The sequence below is a fragment of the Stigmatopora nigra genome, chromosome 18 (assembly GCF_051989575.1).
Source record: "Stigmatopora nigra isolate UIUO_SnigA chromosome 18, RoL_Snig_1.1, whole genome shotgun sequence".
NCBI classification, from domain to species: Eukaryota; Metazoa; Chordata; class Actinopteri; order Syngnathiformes; family Syngnathidae; genus Stigmatopora; species Stigmatopora nigra.
In genome coordinates, this window is record NC_135525.1 from 9,474,971 (window position 1) to 9,494,474 (window position 19,504).

The window sequence follows — 19,504 nt, forward strand, 5'->3', positions numbered from 1 at the left end:
GCGCACTTAAAAGTCTTAAAATTTTCTCTAAAATAGACCAGGGCGCCTTATAATCCAGTGCGCTTTGTATATGGGGGAAAAAAATTAAAAAGTGTCATTCTTTGACAGTTCGCCTTGTAATGCATTGCGCCTTATAGTCCTGAAAATACAGCAAACATACAAGAATGTCATTTTTTTGGTTTAAAACTATCGCTAAAGCTAATTAACTATGTTTTTTTTGTTTTTTTCTCCCCCTTTAGAATAAATATGGAGTCACCCCTGATTTCCTTCAACAAAAACCACTGGAAAGGATTTTGAAGGAGAAGCAATCCACTAGAAGTTTACAGCCGCTGTTAAAACAACACCGTCCAGCAGACTGCAATTGGAGGTCAAAGGTAAATCCTCCATTCAGACATTAATGTTGCAATAAGCCGCGTCGCAAAGCCTTTAGTTACAGATCCATAAAAATAGGTCTGAATATGTCATATAGGAAGTCTCAAATAAAAATAGGAGCAAATTGGCTCAGCTTGATCATCTTAACGCCCCCCCCCCCCCCCCCCAGCGCTTAAAGATCAATTTAAAACATAGCAAAGGGCAAAATAGCTTCTCGACTTTGACGTTTCAAAAAGTAAATTCAAATACGTAAAGGAATCCTCAAATCAGGTAAAAAAGAGCTAAATAAAAGCATTCAAATTGATCTTTTCTTCATTTCATAAGAATTGTTTTTTTTTATTTAAACACAAAAAGGCAATAAAATTAAGATAAATACTCTTTTCTTTTAGTACATATGGAAATATGTAAGAAATACCTCCATGACAATGAGTGAAATTATACATTTTTCCATCTCAAGGCGGCTTCCAGTGGGGAGAAAAAAACAACCAAAAACAACAAAAAACAAACACGGTTACTTCCGTTGAAATGGGATGATCAGAAGTCAATCCAGTGTTTATCCACTTAATTTTTTTTACAAAAGTTTCACATCGGAAACAAAGTGTTTGTCAACATAGTTGTCCAAAAAAGTCAGTGAAAGCCCTACGACGACAAAAAAGGCATTTGTGTTCTCCCCCTGTACATCCTATACAAACAGTCATCACAGACTTGCATAAACGGTAAGACCATGGTGAACAAATTAAAAAAAAAAAGCGCACATTTTTTAATATTTTTTTGGCAAAGCAGGAATAAAAGTGACGAGAAGCATTATTAGCGATTTGATCCTTATTTTTTTTCTATTTTTTTTCCCATTTGTCTCTTAACATTGTCCAATTGATTGGCTCTCTGATTGTCCTTCACAGTCACGTGATGTCATTCTGGTTGCCATGGAGACCTCAAGTGCATCAGCTGGGCAGTGTGCAGACAATGTTGGTTGTCATAGCAACCGGTTGGAGGAGGGAACTCGACTTCAAAATACCTTCTGTGATTGCAGGGGGTCCCGGATTCAGGTTTGATTGAGACTCTTATTTTTTTTTTTTTATCATAAAATGATCACGTGACAGCGGCGATGGCGGCGACGGAAATGTAAACGCACGGGTGCTTTGGTATATTTCTTTTTTTTTAGATGCCGGATAAATATTTACATTTGATAGGAAAGACAGATTGAGACAGAATGTCTTTGTTGGGTGAAACTTGGTTTCATTTCTGGGGACGCAAAAAAAACAATAACAAAAAAATGGCAATTTAGACATGTTTTTTTGTACATACGATGATAATAACCACACCAGGCGGACATTTTGACCTTATTTGTGATCATGTTCAGTGCATTTAAAAAATAATAATAATAAGTCATTCGACCTTTTAACCCCGTTTAAATCAAAATATGTAATCTTTGCAACCAAAAAAACACGGGAAAATATCTATGTATAATATGTACATAATCTTCCACTTTCTCCCAAAAACAGGCATACATTCCACACAAAAAAAAGTAATCCGACTACCTGTACACGCGTCTTTTGCACCTGAATATAACGATGCGATAGAGGTATCAATGTGTATGGCTTGACCGGAGGGAAACATTTTTTTATGTAGGGTCATCTGGGCCCTGCCCAAAATGACGTCCATTTTCCTTTTAGGGGATTTGGGCAAAGCGTCATGAGACTTTTCTGTCTTGTCAGTTTTTGTGCTCACGTCCTGTTTTTTTGTATCACAGAATCTTCATCCATGGAAGCCTCCAAACAACATGGATTTCCAGGAATTAGCCAGACCCCGGAATGGATCATCTCCATTACTTTGGTGAGTCTTGCCTTAAGACGCTAGGAAACGATAGCGGTACCGTCTGCGCCGATTAGTTGCCCCGTGGTGGGCTCGTACGACCCGGCCAGGTAGAATAGATCGTTGGCAGGGTTGTGATCGCGGACTGAGTGTTCGTACTCGGTTCGACTGACCACTTGGCAACGATGCGAGATGGTCTGGACGTCGTTTTCGTCTTCGTGACTTGACTGGTACAAGGCGTTCTGTGAAAAGGAGAGGTTAGCTTAGCATAGTTGACGTTTGGTAGTCATCAAGTCAACGTTACCTTGCCGTCACAATGTCTTTTCCCCAAGCGAGTCTCCTCAGGGTGATAGAACCACTTGACCCTGACCACCATACTGGAGCTCCACGACTCCCACAGACTCTCCACTCGCCCCACGTAGGGTAGTTGAGGCCGCCCGGGCGATAGAAAGACGGCGCAATCGCCCACCCGGACCGTCTCCTTGCCACGTACGATAGCCTTGTAGAATAACTTCCGTGCTTTGCCCTTCAGGCCTCTCCTCTGAAGTTAGAAACAATGAAGAAAAAGGACTTTAAACGCAAGGACCAAAGTAGTCATTTTTGAATGTTTTTATTTTTTGCTGTTCCAAAAATAACAAGTCTTTTTTTTATTTATTAACCAGGTGCTGTCATTGGATATTCTTCTCGTACCTGCGTTGGGTTGCCAGACCATTTCCAGAGCTGCCGTCCAGGGTGGAGTGGACTTATGTTGCTTTGAGGCTCAGGTGAGGACATTCTTTGTCTTTTAGTCGGCGCCGAGTCCTGGTTGGAAGCTTTGGGGACACTTTGACATTGATGGTGGCTATTGCTAATGCCTTCTTTTCTTTTCAGTTGGGTTTTGGTGGAACTACTCGGCGCCTTGGCCACGTAAGGATGAGACGGGAGGGCGGTGGATGGGTTGGGTGTGACGGACTCCGAGCTCAAGTTCTGTCTGTTTTTATGTTTGTCTTGTTGGAGCAGAGCTCGCCGCAAAAGAACCGACGAGGACTCTTCGTCTGACGAGTAGGAGGAGTCGTTGTCCGACGAACAGATGGACGACGAAGAGACGGAGCCGGACGAGGAAGACGACGAGGACGATGAGGAGAAACACACGGAGAGCCTGGAGAGAAAACGACCATTGCGGTGAGATGCGCCTCTTCTACGCGACCGAGCCTCGTGGACACCGCCATCATCGTCGTCCTCATCCTGTTCAGAGTAAGAACTTGGGCATTCGTCGTGGTAGTCCAAAGGGAAATCGCCATTGGGGTTGGCGACATCTTTTTGCGAAGAGATGTTTTCTTTAGGGATGCCAGAGTTTTCCCGTCCTGCCTTTTTGGCGTCCTTAGCCAGCAAGGAAGGGTGAATCAATTTGTGGGGTGCATCAGTAGAGGTTTTATTTCCATTTCCAAGTCGAAGTAAGGCTTTGCTGTTTTTGGTCTTAGGTGAAGTGACTCCTTCGTGATCAAGTTTGACTAAAAACTGTTTTCTGTCTCTTTCGCAGACTGGCTTCTTGCCCCCCGTGGACGTGGCGACCACCGAGGAGCCATTGGTGGAGTTTCGTGATGATCCAGAGTTCCCACAGCTTCCAAAGGCGGAGTAGCCGTTAGCGATGCTGCTGAAAGAGTCCACGGCGAAGGGGGCGCCGAAGATTCCCTTCAGCGGCGTGGAGGGTGTCAAGGAGTGGGAGGCGGGGCGATGGAACAAGCCCACGTCTCGCTCTCGGATTCTCTTCTGGGTCTTGCGGGAAGTCCCGTTGAAGAGGAAGAAGTCCACCGGTGGTCGTTTCCTCGGCGCCGACCAGCTCAGCAAGGAGGCGGGGCCAAGGTCGGACTCTGATGTGGCCGTGCGGGTGATGGCGGGGACGGAGTGGATTTTCTTGGGCCTGCCAACTGATGACAGCAGAGAAGACTCAGAATTAATCACACAGTAAGTTTCCACATTTCCAATACTTGTTTCTAGCTGAAGCGTTATGGCGAAGAGTGACAAGCTTAGACAAAGTCAAACATTCATGTCAATTGATAAAAATCATGATTAATGTGGGTGACTGCATGGAGAGCCAAAGGAATTTTTTTTATGCTTTTGTTGTGTCATGGTTGCTGTTTGACGGCCAGTGTATGTAGATGGTGTCCAAATAATGTGCTCTTTTTTCTAGGAAATGTACGCACCTGGTCTCTTCTCCTGAGTTTTCCCCGCTTGTTCCTCGCTTGCCGATTTCTCGGCGGGCGCGTCTCTCTTGTCCTGCGTCGAGCTACGTCGACAACGCCGGCCCGCCGTCGTCAGAAGCGCGGGTGACGGTTCGGCGCCTGGCCAAGGTAGGGGTGGTTTAGTGATATGTTTCGTTGTTTATTCTCCCTGTACTTTTTAAACCTTGACAAATTTCTACTCACAGCAGATTTGGTATCCGGGTGGCAGGAGTCGAATATTGGCCAGCGTGATGCGACCTCGATCCCCGTCGTCAAACTCCACCATGACGCTGCCTTCCTTTTCTTCACTGGCTCCTCCTGAAAAGAGCAGGGTGAGTGTGTCAGTTTGTGTGTGTGTTTGTTGGTGTGTGGGTGTGTGTGTGTGTGGGGGGGGGGTTGAGTGTGTGGGGGTGTATGTGTGTGTGTGGGGGGGGGGTGAGTGTGTGGGGGGTGTGGGTGTGTGTGTGTGGGGTGTGTGTGTGTGTGGGGGGGAGTGTGTGGGGGTGTATGTGTGGGGGGGTGAGTGTGTGTGTGTGTGGGAGGGGGTGGGGGTGTGTGTGTAAGTATGTGGGTGTGTATGGGTGCGGGTGTGTGGGTGTGTGTGTGTGTGTGTATGTATGTGGGTGTGTGTGGGTGAGTGTGTGGGTGCGGGTGTGTGGGTGCGGGTGTGTGTCTATGTATGTGGGTAGGTGTGGGTGAATGTGGGTGAGTGTGTGTGTGCGTGCATGTAGGTGTGTGTGTATGTGTGTGGGTGAGTGTGTGAGTGCGGGTGTGTGTGGGTGAGTGTGTGTGTTTGTGTGTGCGTGCGTGGGTGGGTGCGGGTGTATGTGTATGAGTGTGTGTGTGTGTGTGTGTGCGTGCGTGTGGGTGTGTGTATGTATGTGGGTGTGTGTGTGAGGGTGGGTGTGGGTGTGAGGGTGAGTGTGTGTGTGTGGGTGGGTGGGTGGGAGTATGTGTGTGTAGGTGTGGGTGTCAGTGTATGTGTGTGTGGGTGTGGATTAGTTCCACTCACCTCGATGGACATAACCGGGGTAAAGACAACGTGAGCGCTCGCTCCAGTAGGCACAAACCCGCGTCCCCGCCGTCAGGATAGATTCCGTCTGGGGTCGGACGTCCAGGACCTTGGACAAAAGACACACAATTACAAAACTTGAAAAAATAAATAAATACATTCCATATCACGCAAATTTGCCATTCCATCATTTTGAGTGATAAGTTACTCGACTGAACTTAAGACTCAGGCCATATTCGAAATATGACTATTTACATATAACATTCCTTGTATTTTCAACATGTTAAGCAATTTAGAAAATGCTGCTGTTTTGGAGGCCAAATGTAAATAAAAGTGGATTGAATGGGCTCGGCGACCGCTCTCTTGTAAACCAGTTCCTCTCTCATTGTTAGTAGAAGCGGTCGCTGCGTGTCATGGAGTTGCTTAAATATTTATAAGAACATAACAAATTGTGTGTATGTGTGAGAGTAATGTTTTTCTATGTGTTTTTTTAACAGAAGCAGAAAAATGGAACTCACGGCTTCCTGCAGGATTTGCTCCAGCGAATAGATCCGGGGGCGATTCCCGCGCTCCCCTTCAATGACCACGCTAAATCTACAAGACAGGGAAAAAATACAAGTGTGAAGGTTCAACGTCCTCAATGTGGCAAAATGTTTGGCCCTATTTTGTAGGCTAATAAATTTGAGAGTTTTTGTTGGAATAACTGACAATTTTCACAGTTTGTGTAGAAATGTTTCAAGTTTTTTTGCGTGTAATGTTTGGCATTTCTATCTTTTCAGGTTGAGAAATGCTATTTGACTTGCAAACAGGCAAAATGCCTTTTTATTTTGAAGTCAATAACATTTCTTAAGCTGAAAAGATAAAGATGCCATACATTTCACGCAAAAACTTGAACATTTTTGCCACAAAAGCCGTGAAAATTGAAGGTCATCCTAACGAAAATACTTAAATTTCTTAGCCTATAAAATGGGGTCAAACATTTTGCTAATAATAATCCCTTACATTGCAAAGTTTTCCCCTGAAATCAATAAAAAAACTGTTATTTGGAACAATTTGTGACTTATTTACTTTTAACTCCTTCAAACATTCCAATTTAAATTGTATTGACAAAGTTAACTCTTGTTAAAAAACAATAACATAGATTTATTATCAAGAAACGTCTATAATAATCAAACAATTAAAATATAATTGACTATCAAAATAAAGTTTTTTTCCCAAGATTTAATGTTAATTTATTACTTCAAATTGACAATATTTTAACTGATTACATGCAAAATATTACTTAAAACGTTGAAGGATTTAAAATCCCAATTACATTCAACTTATTTTTAGCTTAAAAAAAGTCTTTGTATGACTCCTATTTCACTAAAAAACAAAGTTAGTCCAATTGACTTTAGCCACTAATTCCTAGCAAATTAACACTAAAAATAAGCAAGAATAACTTACATATCAGGAAGGTCCAAAGTCTGAACCAAGGCGGCGTAGAGCAACTCATCTTCTTTGGATATCAAAATTTTCAATCCATCCACCAGCATCTCTTTACTCAAGACGCAATTGGGCAAGGCTGATGGTTAAAAATATCACAATTAGTTACAAAATCATCACAAAATGCTACGTCGGTAAGAGTCCTACCTGGTATTTTGCAAGGCATTCTGGGAGGTAGGTGCACTGTGGCATGGTCATTCTCCTCTTCCTCATCTCCTTCCTCTACCTCCTCCTCCGAGAAGCTGCTGTCTTCATCCAGGCGGAAGCCATCGTGCGTGGTGAAGCTCTGCAGGAGTCGGCTGACCGCGTGCCCTTGAGCCTGGAGTTGGAAATGACACATGACATCAAGAGCTACATCAGGTTCAAGAATACAGTGTTAGTACAACTCTATTTAGTCTCTACAAAACAATACAATACATTAATAATCACTTTACTTTGTTTTTATACTTTGTTTTTACAGTGGTCGAATTGGAACCCATTAAAAATCCAAGTCTTGAAACTACTTATTGACTTGGATTTAAAAATTTTCCCAAATTTTTTTTATGGACAACGTCGTCGGGCCCGATTAAAAATCCCAACGGTCCGTAATTTGGCCCGCGAACCGTAGTTTACCCACCCCTGTCCTAAAAAGAGTGGCCCTGATAGAAAATACATTCAATTGACCAATAAGTCTTGGTAAATTTCCACATACATTGTTGCAACATGTCCAAAATGCAGCATAGAAGAGCATTAAAGCGTGAGCTGAAACACACCCACGTACAAAATACACGCACGCCAGAACCCGTCGCCTCCGGTGACGAAACGTCTGTCACCCGGAAAATTTACGATTCCACGCGGAAAGTCCGACGACGCCAACTCCCTGCGGAAACCCGTCGGGCGAGCTGACTTTTGGTTGTCACTCATCAGTCGTCTTTGGACGAAGTTGAGCTTAAAACCTGTCTGGGCTTGGTTTGGTCGCCAAGGTGCAACTTAGTCTCGTTGACAACTATAAATTACAATGGCGCTTCCGGTGTAATGAGGGGATTGTGTTGAAATTCTGTCTGGTTGACGACTTACTTTACAGTTAGGAATCGAGAATTTCGTTTTACGTAAAAAGTGGAATCGGTATAGTATCGATTGGTTTGGGGATGATGAGTAAGATTAAATGAAAATGTACCTTTGCTCTCCTTACAGCTTCCTTGCAATGGCCGTGGTCTTGAAGGGGGGGGACTTCCCCGAAAGAGCAGGGAAGAAGAGAAGCTCTCCTGGAGGCGCCCAGCTGACTTTTGCGCTGCTTCGGCCTGTGGACTTTTTCCAGCTCCCCCACGGACGTGATTCCTGAATGGTGAAACAGAGTTGGATTCAGGCATTATTTCTATTCAATTTATTACACCATTTATTTAAAAGATGCTTTGTGCCAATCAATGGTCTTTCAAAATCTTGTTTTTCCAAAGAATGGATCTCATGTACATGTACATATAGTACATATACATGTACATATAGTACATATACATGTACATATAGTACATATACATGTACATATAGTACATATACATGTACATATAGTACATATACATGTACATATACATGTACATATAGTACATATACATGTACATATAGTACATATACATGTACATATAGTACATATACATGTACATATAGTACATATACATGTACATATAGTACATATACATGTACATATAGTACATAAACATGTACATCTAGTACTTATACATGTACATATAGTACATATACATGTACATATAGTACATATACATGTGCATTTAGTACATATACATGTACATATAGTACATATACATGTGCATATAGTACATATACATGTACGTATATGCATGTACATGTACTATATGTACATATACATGTACTATATGTATATATACATATACATGTACTATATGTACATATACATGTACTATATGTACATATACATGTACTATATGTACATATACATGTACTATATGTACATATACATGTACTATATGTACATATACATGTACTATATGTACATATACATTTACCATATGTACATACACATGTACTATATGTACATATACATGTACTATATGTACATGTGCATATACATCCAATTTTTTGGTTTTTGGGATCTCACCTGGGGGTCTGGATTTCTTGTTGCAGTTTTTCTGATCCGGGTGCAGTTTGGACGAGCGTGACGGGAAAGAGTTGGACGGCGTTTCCTTGCTGGTCCTGACGTCGGCGCCCCCATCGTCGCTGTCACAACTGCGGTCCTCCTCGTCCTCTGCGGAGGAAAAAAACGTCAATAGGATCCGTCACACGAGCTTTGAGTGATCGGAACGCAAACGCCGTTAACGACGTCGAGGTGAGGGGGGGCGCTTTCTACGCGACGTATCGACAGGCGCCTTTCGATATTCCTCTCGCGTGCAAACTTGCATATTAGCCGGGGAGCGGACATAACATTAGGGAAAGGCCATCTAATTAGGGGGGAGTTTTCTCCAACTGTCACCCTTAATACTCTTTTTTTTAAGTAATAAAAGTACTAATGTAAGTACTAAAATAAGCACGTGGAAAACAATTATATTCTGTTGTCTTTCAATTTAAAAACACAACTTAATACTCCATTTTCTATTGCATTACTTTTATAATTTATCATGATATTTTTTTAATCACAACCTATTGGCTACCCATCCTTTAACCCCGCCCCCCCCTTCGCCATTCAACACTATGGAATTTCCTCCAGTGAAACATCTTCCGTCATTAGCGCCCTCTTCTCACTTGCCAGCTCTCCTGTCACGGCGTTAAAACCGTTAACGACATGCCGCAGGCATGCGAAGCTTATAAAAGCCCCCCCAACCCCCTACAAGAACCCCACCACCCCCCACCCCGATCCCCCCTTCCGCCACGACACTGTACGGTAACACGATCGCGCGGCAGCCTTGTTGAGAATGTCGCGCCCATGTCCTCGTCGCTCTTCTTCAGCTCCCCGGCTTAGAGAGGATTGCCTTCTCGCCGTCTGGGGGGACGGGACGGGCGTGAGGGTATGCCTTTGCACATTTTTTAGGGTCGTACCAATAGACAATTTAGAAAAGGGGTGTCCAAAATCTATTTTACTATGCAAGATGGCAAACTAGAGGGACTAAAATGGGTGACCTGGTGGCCTTTTAATGACATTGACATATAGCGTCGGCGGAGCGTCGACCAACGGACGGGCGCGTAAGTGACAAGCGTGTCGACACCCGACGCGACCCTTGCCACCGCTGACACGCAGCTGCCAATGACTATCGGATGTGCGTGCGTGTAAATCAAGGTCGGCGTGGGGGGGTGGGACGTGCCGCCTGCGTGCGTGTTTAAATTGACAATCGGCTTGACTCCGGTTTCCATCCTTTCTTTTAATATACCTATGTCTAATAATCTAATCTAATAACACCAAATTGTGACTTTGCAGGACGAGAAGAGCTTTTTAAGAAGGATTGGACGTCTATTGCTGTCAATTAAAGATGGATGGGAATCTAGAGCGAGCATGTATTTCTGTTTTTATTGGTATAAGTTGAAGTATTTTTCACTAATACTGTATTCCTCTTTATTTTGAACTGGCTTGATTATTTAATCTAACTCATTTTATTGCTGTTTCATGTACTTTGAATGATTTTGTATGAGAAAACTTGCCTTTCCTTACTTAAGCACTACATAATATACAAGTGTGTATTTGAAATACATGTATATTTTTCAAAATGTTAGCAGTTAGCAGTGCATTTTTGAGGTTCTGCATTGCCTGTACCTTCCCCTGACGTATTGAAGTATTTCTATTGACAAAAAAATGTCAAAATGTAGAAACTCACCATGTGTCGAGCTGTCGCTGGCTCGGTCGAAACAAGGCGCTCTGTTGGGGTCCAAGCTCATCAAGGCCTTGGGTTTGCGGCCCCTCTTCCCCTTGACCGTCTGACTGGCCTCCCATTCCTGTCGGGGGTCTTGAAAAGAACAAAAAAAAGTATGAATAACGACGCTTTGGCTATGTCAAATCAAGTTTTCACCTTCTCCTGAGTGACTTTTTGGTGGTCCTTCCTGCACTTGGGCGGCACGCCGCGCCGCAGCTTTCTGCTTCAACTGGCTCACCCGCTTGGCCAGCCTGGAGGTCAAAGCGTTGGGGCGACCTCTGTGCTTGCAGCCCGCCTTCAACTGCTTAGTTTTGGAGACAACCAACCAGATGGATCATTGTTCTGTTTTTCTAATAAATGAGCCTTACAAAACATGGTCATTTTTTCCAATAAAAAAGCTATACAAAACATGGTCTTTTTTTTTTTTTACAATAAATACATGGACTTTATCTTCCGGGAAAAGAAGCCAGTCTTACTATAGGTCATTTTTAAAGGTAAGTGTAACCCTAACCCCATTTTTGGCCACATTAGCCAAGAGATCGTGAGGTAATAGTCGCGTTGACTTGACGAATATCTTTCCGAGAATTGAAACAGGCACAAAATGGACGTCGGCGACTGACCCGTGTGGCGCCGAGTCTGCTGAAGTCATGCTGCTTCCTGACTGGTTCTTCCTCCGCTAGATGAACGGCAGCCCTGCAAAAGACATTCAACGTCAAGTTAGGACCAAAAAGTGTCATTTCAGAAGACAAAAAACAACAGCTTTTTTTGCTGGCTCATCATTCCCCCTTACATTATCCACCCTCAATCGATCCTGTCTCGTAACTCGGACCAGGGAAAATATTCTACTGAATCACCGCATTAAAAAGGTGGTGATGTGTGCACGGGGGGTGCAAGAGAGGGGGAAAGCGAGGTGAGATGAAGCAGTCTCCGGGGAGTCTGTTCGTTGACCGGAGCTTCGGGGCTGGATCAATAAACACTAACATCTATTGAACACTACAACACCGTCCCTCCCTCCCTTTTTAAGCCTTACTATACTATGTCGTGTTTGAAGAGAAAAGGCCTTACGATACTATGTCGTTTTAAGCAAAAAAGCCTTACTATACTATGTTGTTTTAAGCAAAAAAAAGCCTTACTATACTATGTCGTTTTTTTGCGATAAAAAGCCTTACTATACTATGTCGTTTTTTGCGATGAAAAGCCTTACTATACTATGTCGTTTTTTAACGAAAAAAAGCCTTACTATACTATGTCGTTTTTTTGCGATAAAAAGCCTTACTATACTATGTCGTTTTTTTGCGATAAAAAGCCTTACTATACTATGTCGTTTTTTTGCGATAAAAAGCCTTACTATACTATGTCGTTTTTTTGCGATAAAAAGCCTTACTATAGTATGTCAATTTTTTGCGAAAAAAAAGCCTTACTATACTATGTCGTTTTTTGCGATAAAAAGCCTTACTATACTATGTCGTTTTTTTGCGATAAAAAGCCTTACTATACTATATCGTTTTTTGCGATAAAAAGCCTTACTATACTATGTCGTTTTTTGCGATAAAAAGCCTTACTATACTATGTCGTTTTTTTACGAAAAAAAGCCTTACTATACTATGTCGTTTTTTTACGAAAAAAGCCTTACTATACTATGTCGTTTTTTTTTACGAAAAAAAGCCTTACTATACTATGTCGTTTTTTTGCGAAAAAAAGCCTTACTATACTATGTCGTTTTTTGCGATGAAAAGCCTTACTATAGTATGTCGTTTTTTTGCGATAAAAAGCCTTACTATAGTATGTCGTTTTTTTGCGATAAAAAGCCTTACTATAGTATGTCGTTTTTTTGCGATAAAAAGCCTTACTATACTATGTCGTTTTTTGCGATAAAAAGCCTTACTATACTATGTCGTTTTTTTGCGATAAAAAGCCTTACTATACTATGTCGTTTTTTTGCGATAAAAAGCCTTACTATACTATGTCGTTTTTTTCAATAAAAAGCCTTACTATACTATGTCGTTTTTTTGCGATAAAAAGCCTTACTATACTATGTCGTTTTTTGAAGTAAAAAGCCTTACTATACTATGTCGTTTTTTAACGAAAAAAAGCCTTACTATACTATGTCGTTTTTTTGCGATAAAAGCCTTACTATACTATGTCGTTTTTTTGCGATAAAAAGCCTTACTATACTATGTCGTTTTTTGACGAAAAAAAGCCTTACTATACTATGTCGTTTTTGGTGATAAAAAGCCTTACTATACTATGTCGTTTTTTTTGCGATAAAAAGCCTTACTATAGTATGTCGTTTTTTTGCGATAAAAAGCCTTACTATAGTATGTCGTTTTTTTGCGATAAAAAGCCTTACTATAGTATGTCGTTTTTTTGCGATAAAAAGCCTTACTATACTATGTCGTTTTTTGCGATAAAAAGCCTTACTATACTATGTCAATTTTTTGCGAAAAAAAAGCCTTACTATACTATGTCGTTTTTTTGCGATAAAAAGCCTTACTATACTATGTCGTTTTTTTGCGATAAAAAGCCTTACTATACTATGTCGTTTTTTTTACGGAAAAAAGCCTTACTATACTATGTCGTTTTTTTGCGAAAAAAAGCCTTACTATACTATGTCGTTTTTTGCGATGAAAAGCCTTACTATACTATGTCGTTTTTTAACGAAAAAAAGCCTTACTATACTATGTCGTTTTTTAACGAAAAAAAGCCTTACTATAGTATGTCGTTTTTTTGCGATAAAAAGCCTTACTATAGTATGTCGTTTTTTTGCGATAAAAAGCCTTACTATACTATGTCGTTTTTTGCGATAAAAAGCCTTACTATACTATGTCAATTTTTTGCGAAAAAAAAGCCTTACTATACTATGTCGTTTTTTTGCGATAAAAAGCCTTACTATACTATGTCGTTTTTTGCGATAAAAAGCCTTACTATACTATGTCGTTTTTTTTACGAAAAAAAGCCTTACTATACTATGTCGTTTTTTTGCGAAAAAAAGCCTTACTATACTATGTCGTTTTTTGCGATGAAAAGCCTTACTATAGTATGTCGTTTTTTAACGAAAAAAAGCCTTACTATACTATGTTGTTTTTTTGCGATAAAAAGCCTTACTATACTATGTCGTTTTTTAACGAAAAAAAGCCTTACTATACTATGTTGTTTTTTTGCGATAAAAAGCCTTACTATACTATGTCGTTTTTTTGCGATAAAAAGCCTTACTATACTATGTCGTTTTTTGCGATAAAAAGCCTTACTATACTATGTCGTTTTTTTACGAAAAAAAGCCTTACTATACTATGTCGTTTTTTAACGAAAAAAAGCCTTACTATAGTATGTCGTTTTTTGCGATAAAAAGCCTTACTATACTATGTCGTTTTTTTGCGATAAAAAGCCTTACTATACTATGTCGTTTTTTTGCGATAAAAAGCCTTACTATACTATGTCGTTTTTTGCGATGAAAAGCCTTACTATACTATGTCGTTTTTTTGCGATAAAAAGCCTTACTATACTATGTCGTTTTTTGCGATAAAAAGCCTTACTATACTATGTCGTTTTTTGCGATGAAAAGCCTTACTATACTATGTCGTTTTTTTGCGATAAAAAGCCTTACTATACTATGTCGTTTTTTGCGATAAAAAGCCTTACTATACTATGTTGTTTTTTTGCGATAAAAAGCCTTACTATACTATGTCGTTTTTTGACGAAAAAAAGCCTTACTATACTATGTCGTTTTTGGTGATAAAAAGCCTTACTATACTATGTCGTTTTTTTTGCGATAAAAAGCCTTACTATAGTATGTCGTTTTTTTGCGATAAAAAGCCTTACTATAGTATGTCGTTTTTTTGCGATAAAAAGCCTTACTATAGTATGTCGTTTTTTTGCGATAAAAAGCCTTACTATACTATGTCGTTTTTTGCGATAAAAAGCCTTACTATACTATGTCAATTTTTTGCGAAAAAAAAGCCTTACTATACTATGTCGTTTTTTTGCGATAAAAAGCCTTACTATACTATGTCGTTTTTTTGCGATAAAAAGCCTTACTATACTATGTCGTTTTTTTTACGGAAAAAAGCCTTACTATACTATGTCGTTTTTTTGCGAAAAAAAGCCTTACTATACTATGTCGTTTTTTGCGATGAAAAGCCTTACTATACTATGTCGTTTTTTAACGAAAAAAAGCCTTACTATACTATGTCGTTTTTTAACGAAAAAAAGCCTTACTATAGTATGTCGTTTTTTTGCGATAAAAAGCCTTACTATAGTATGTCGTTTTTTTGCGATAAAAAGCCTTACTATACTATGTCGTTTTTTGCGATAAAAAGCCTTACTATACTATGTCAATTTTTTGCGAAAAAAAAGCCTTACTATACTATGTCGTTTTTTTGCGATAAAAAGCCTTACTATACTATGTCGTTTTTTGCGATAAAAAGCCTTACTATACTATGTCGTTTTTTTTACGAAAAAAAGCCTTACTATACTATGTCGTTTTTTTGCGAAAAAAAGCCTTACTATACTATGTCGTTTTTTGCGATGAAAAGCCTTACTATAGTATGTCGTTTTTTAACGAAAAAAAGCCTTACTATACTATGTCGTTTTTTTGCGATAAAAAGCCTTACTATACTATGTCGTTTTTTGCGATAAAAAGCCTTACTATACTATGTTGTTTTTTTGCGATAAAAAGCCTTACTATACTATGTCGTTTTTTAACGAAAAAAAGCCTTACTATACTATGTTGTTTTTTTGCGATAAAAAGCCTTACTATACTATGTCGTTTTTTTGCGATAAAAAGCCTTACTATACTATGTCGTTTTTTGCGATAAAAAGCCTTACTATACTATGTCGTTTTTTTACGAAAAAAAGCCTTACTATACTATGTCGTTTTTTAACGAAAAAAAGCCTTACTATAGTATGTCGTTTTTTGCGATAAAAAGCCTTACTATACTATGTCGTTTTTTTGCGATAAAAAGCCTTACTATACTATGTCGTTTTTTTGCGATAAAAAGCCTTACTATACTATGTCGTTTTTTGCGATGAAAAGCCTTACTATACTATGTCGTTTTTTTGCGATAAAAAGCCTTACTATACTATGTCGTTTTTTGCGATAAAAAGCCTTACTATACTATGTTGTTTTTTTGCGATAAAAAGCCTTACTATCTTATGTCGTTTTTTAACGAAAAAAAGCCTTACTATACTATGTCGTTTTTTTGCGATAAAAAGCCTTACTATACTATGTCGTTTTTTTGCGATAAAAAGCCTTACTATACTATGTCGTTTTTTGAAGTAAAAAGCCTTACTATACTATGTCGTTTTTTTGCGATAAAAAGCCTTACTATACTATGTCGTTTTTTTACAAAAAAAAGCCTTACTATACTATGTCGTTTTTTAACGAAAAAAAGCCTTACTATAGTATGTCGTTTTTTGCGATAAAAAGCCTTACTATACTATGTCGTTTTTTTGCGATAAAAAGCCTTACTATACTATGTCGTTTTTTTGCGATAAAAAGCCTTACTATACTATGTCGTTTTTTGCGATGAAAAGCCTTACTATACTATGTCGTTTTTTTGCGATAAAAAGCCTTACTATACTATGTCGTTTTTTGCGATAAAAAGCCTTACTATACTATGTTGTTTTTTTGCGATAAAAAGCCTTACTATCTTATGTCGTTTTTTAACGAAAAAAAGCCTTACTATACTATGTCGTTTTTTTGCGATAAAAAGCCTTACTATACTATGTCGTTTTTTTGCGATAAAAAGCCTTACTATACTATGTCGTTTTTTGAAGTAAAAAGCCTTACTATACTATGTCGTTTTTTTGCGATAAAAAGCCTTACTATACTATGTCGTTTTTTTGCGATAAAAAGCCTTACTATACTATGTCGTTTTTTTACGAAAAAAGCCTTACTATACTATGTCGTTTTTTTGCGATAAAAAGCCTTACTACACTATGTCGTTTTTTTGCGATAAAAAGCCTTACTATAGTATGTCGTTTTTTGCGATAAAAAGCCTTACTATACTATGTCGTTTTTTTGCGATAAAAAGCCTTACTATACTATATCGTTTTTTGCGATAAAAAGCCTTACTATACTATGTCGTTTTTTGCGATAAAAAGCCTTACTATACTATGTCGTTTTTTTACGAAAAAAAGCCTTACTATACTATGTCGTTTTTTAACGAAAAAAAGCCTTACTATACTATGTCGTTTTTTTGCGATAAAAAGCCTTACTATACTATGTCGTTTTTTTGCGATAAAAAGCCTTACTATAGTATGTCGTTTTTTTGCGATAAAAAACCTTACTATACTATGTCGTTTTTTTGCGATAAAAAGCCTTACTATACTATGTCGTTTTTGAAGGCCATGATTGAACAAAAAAAAAATAAACAGGATTTTAAAAAGTTGGAATAATAAATAATAAAGTTGAAAATAAGAACGTTGGATGCTCAGACATGCAAAATAAATAAATAAAAAAAACATAAAACATTAAAAAAAAACCATCCTTGTGTGTGTCCAAATAGCTCCTTCCAGCCTAATCAAGCGAACGCTAACATTTCAAAAGCCGTTGCTTTGAAGAAGTGGAACTTTTGGAGAAATCAAGCGCGCCATTCACTCCAAACACAAACACAAATCAGGCCAAATGGCCAATCAGGCTGATTGCGCCATCTCCTCACCTGAGTCTTTTGACGGAGGAGTCCGGAGGTGGCGCGCCGAGGGTCGACTTGCGCTTGCGGGGTCGCCCGGGACCCCTTCGGGCGGGGCTTCGAGATGTCTCTTCCTTCCTGTGGATGATGGAGAACTTCAAACTTGGGCTAGGGAGGGCAGAGGGTGCCGTGGATGGACGGCGTGGTACCCACCGGTGCTCGTGTTTCCTCTGAAGCTTGGCCAGTTCTCGCTGTTTTTCTTTGTAGCGGCGCTGTAGCTCAGCCAGCTGGACGCGCATGGCTAGCTCCGCCCCTCCCATGGTCTCTATGGAGCCCTTGGCCGGGCACACCTGGCACAAAGCGAGAGGATTGGAACGCCAGACGTGAAAATAGGTCCAAAGTCGGACGGCTCACGCATTCAAAAACTCATGTTCAATTCTGGTCATCCGCCTATAAGCCATACCCTTAAAGTTGCTTTATAAATAGTTGATTTTTTACAAACTTTCTGGTATAAGATGCCCCCTGATTGGAAAAAATGCCTTACTATACATGGTAATTTTTTTAGGAAAAAAGTGCCTTACTATACATGGTCATTTTTTTTGGCAAAAAAAGCTTTACTTTACATAGTCATGACCTAAAACCTCACCGGCTCATGACGTGGCGTCCATCGGCACTTCCTGCGCAAATTCAGCCTAATTGGACAGCGCTGTCGGGGGACGTCATCGGGAACGGCGGCCCCGCTCTCCAAAGCCCGTGCGGCGGCCAGCGTGGCCAGGCTACGCAGGTCAAAGGTCAGCGCATGCTCACCTGAGGAAGAAAAAAAGGGATTAGCGCCCACTCTCTTGATTTATTCGCCCGGCGACAAAGGCGCGCCTTGAAGAGTGCTGATGTTTATGATATTAGCGATGTCGTTTATTTGATGTATACTGCTGTTCCTGCCTAATGGCGCGCGCAAACAACACGTGCGCCATCGCCAACGTCGGAGGGGCCGTGTAGAGAGCAATCACTACATCTGTCAATGTCATTAGCTTTGTCATTGTCACCGCGCCGGCAAGATGAAACGGAATATTCATGAATTCGGCGCCCGTACGAATGAAATAGACGGCGTACGTGCGTGAGGGTGCGCGTGGTAGTTTTTGCTGAGCTGCGCAGACGTGCAAACGGCGCAGACGCCAGGGCGGGGGGGAGGGGGAAACCATAAGAGCTCAAGTGTTTATTGAGCTATCTATTTATTCTCCCACGTCTCCTCATTACGGACATGGACGGAAGCCAATTTCCACTTTGGAGGAGAGCGCAGCATCACGTCGTTCTCCAACATGGACAAGCTAGATGGAGAGCATCTTTTGGATGACCTAGTGGAAACTGTTAAAAAATTGTTTTTGTTGTCATATTATGGTTTTTTGGGGGGCTTTTTTGGACAAATGTGGAATTTTAGGGTTTATCACTGACAAAAAAGGGGAAAAAAATAGTTAAGATGGGGAAAAAATTGTGAAAAAAATGGCAAAGTGGTTATGAAATCGCAAGTGGCACAAAAAACAAATAATGAGCGTCCTCCTTTCGAAATGTAAATTGTAAAGAAAATCTTACACAACAAACCTAAAATCCATGACAAAAAATTCTCCCAAAAACCTGAAGTCCTTGACAAAAAATTCTCCCAAAAACCAAAAATCCTTGACAAAAAAATTCTCCCAAAAAACAAAAATCCTTGACAAAAAAAATTCTCCCAAAAACCAAAAGTCCTTGACAAAAAAATCTCCGTGCTAATATACACAGAAGAGAAGGTATCTTGATTGTACCGCTATCTGTAATTCTGATCAAAAATTGCTATCGCGGGTGCAAATTTTTGGGCTATTTTTTAATAAACGGGCAATAATTTGGCCAGCCATGATTGGACTTATTGATTTTCCGTCTATTATCGGATGTGAAACGTGCATAAAACAATGCGCTCAACCCATTTTTAACACAAATTAATTCCGTCGACGAGCCGTGGGATTTACCGACCAGATTACAATGGTTTATGGTGGGAAAAGAAGACTGGGGGGGGGGGAGAAAAAAAAATAGGCGGAGAGTCTGTCTGTCGGTCGGTCGCACGGACGGCGGATTCATTGGGGATTACTTAACAGCTTAGACGCAGACACGCAG

At 40.1% G+C, this 19,504-nt stretch overlaps 1 protein-coding gene across 1 annotated transcript in view; it reads right to left on the minus strand.

The window, feature by feature from the left end:
* Nucleotides 1-684: 684 nt before the first annotated feature.
* The window catches only part of bahcc1b (BAH domain and coiled-coil containing 1b), a 51,342-nt gene continuing 32,522 nt past the window's right edge, over nucleotides 685-19,504 (minus strand). The window contains exons 12-28 of the mRNA XM_077739571.1: nucleotides 18,009-18,169; nucleotides 17,576-17,712; nucleotides 17,393-17,500; nucleotides 11,354-11,426; nucleotides 10,890-11,037; nucleotides 10,698-10,826; nucleotides 8,993-9,139; nucleotides 8,039-8,199; nucleotides 7,030-7,201; nucleotides 6,844-6,961; nucleotides 5,916-5,991; nucleotides 5,398-5,506; nucleotides 4,590-4,703; nucleotides 4,368-4,505; nucleotides 2,875-4,091; nucleotides 2,489-2,725; nucleotides 685-2,426 (exon numbers count right to left, since the gene is read on the minus strand). Of these exons, the coding sequence (XP_077595697.1) occupies nucleotides 2,226-2,426; nucleotides 2,489-2,725; nucleotides 2,875-4,091; nucleotides 4,368-4,505; nucleotides 4,590-4,703; nucleotides 5,398-5,506; nucleotides 5,916-5,991; nucleotides 6,844-6,961; nucleotides 7,030-7,201; nucleotides 8,039-8,199; nucleotides 8,993-9,139; nucleotides 10,698-10,826; nucleotides 10,890-11,037; nucleotides 11,354-11,426; nucleotides 17,393-17,500; nucleotides 17,576-17,712; nucleotides 18,009-18,169 (3,446 nt within the window). The 3' untranslated portion in view covers nucleotides 685-2,225. The remainder of the gene's footprint in view (nucleotides 2,427-2,488; nucleotides 2,726-2,874; nucleotides 4,092-4,367; nucleotides 4,506-4,589; nucleotides 4,704-5,397; nucleotides 5,507-5,915; nucleotides 5,992-6,843; nucleotides 6,962-7,029; nucleotides 7,202-8,038; nucleotides 8,200-8,992; nucleotides 9,140-10,697; nucleotides 10,827-10,889; nucleotides 11,038-11,353; nucleotides 11,427-17,392; nucleotides 17,501-17,575; nucleotides 17,713-18,008; nucleotides 18,170-19,504) is intronic.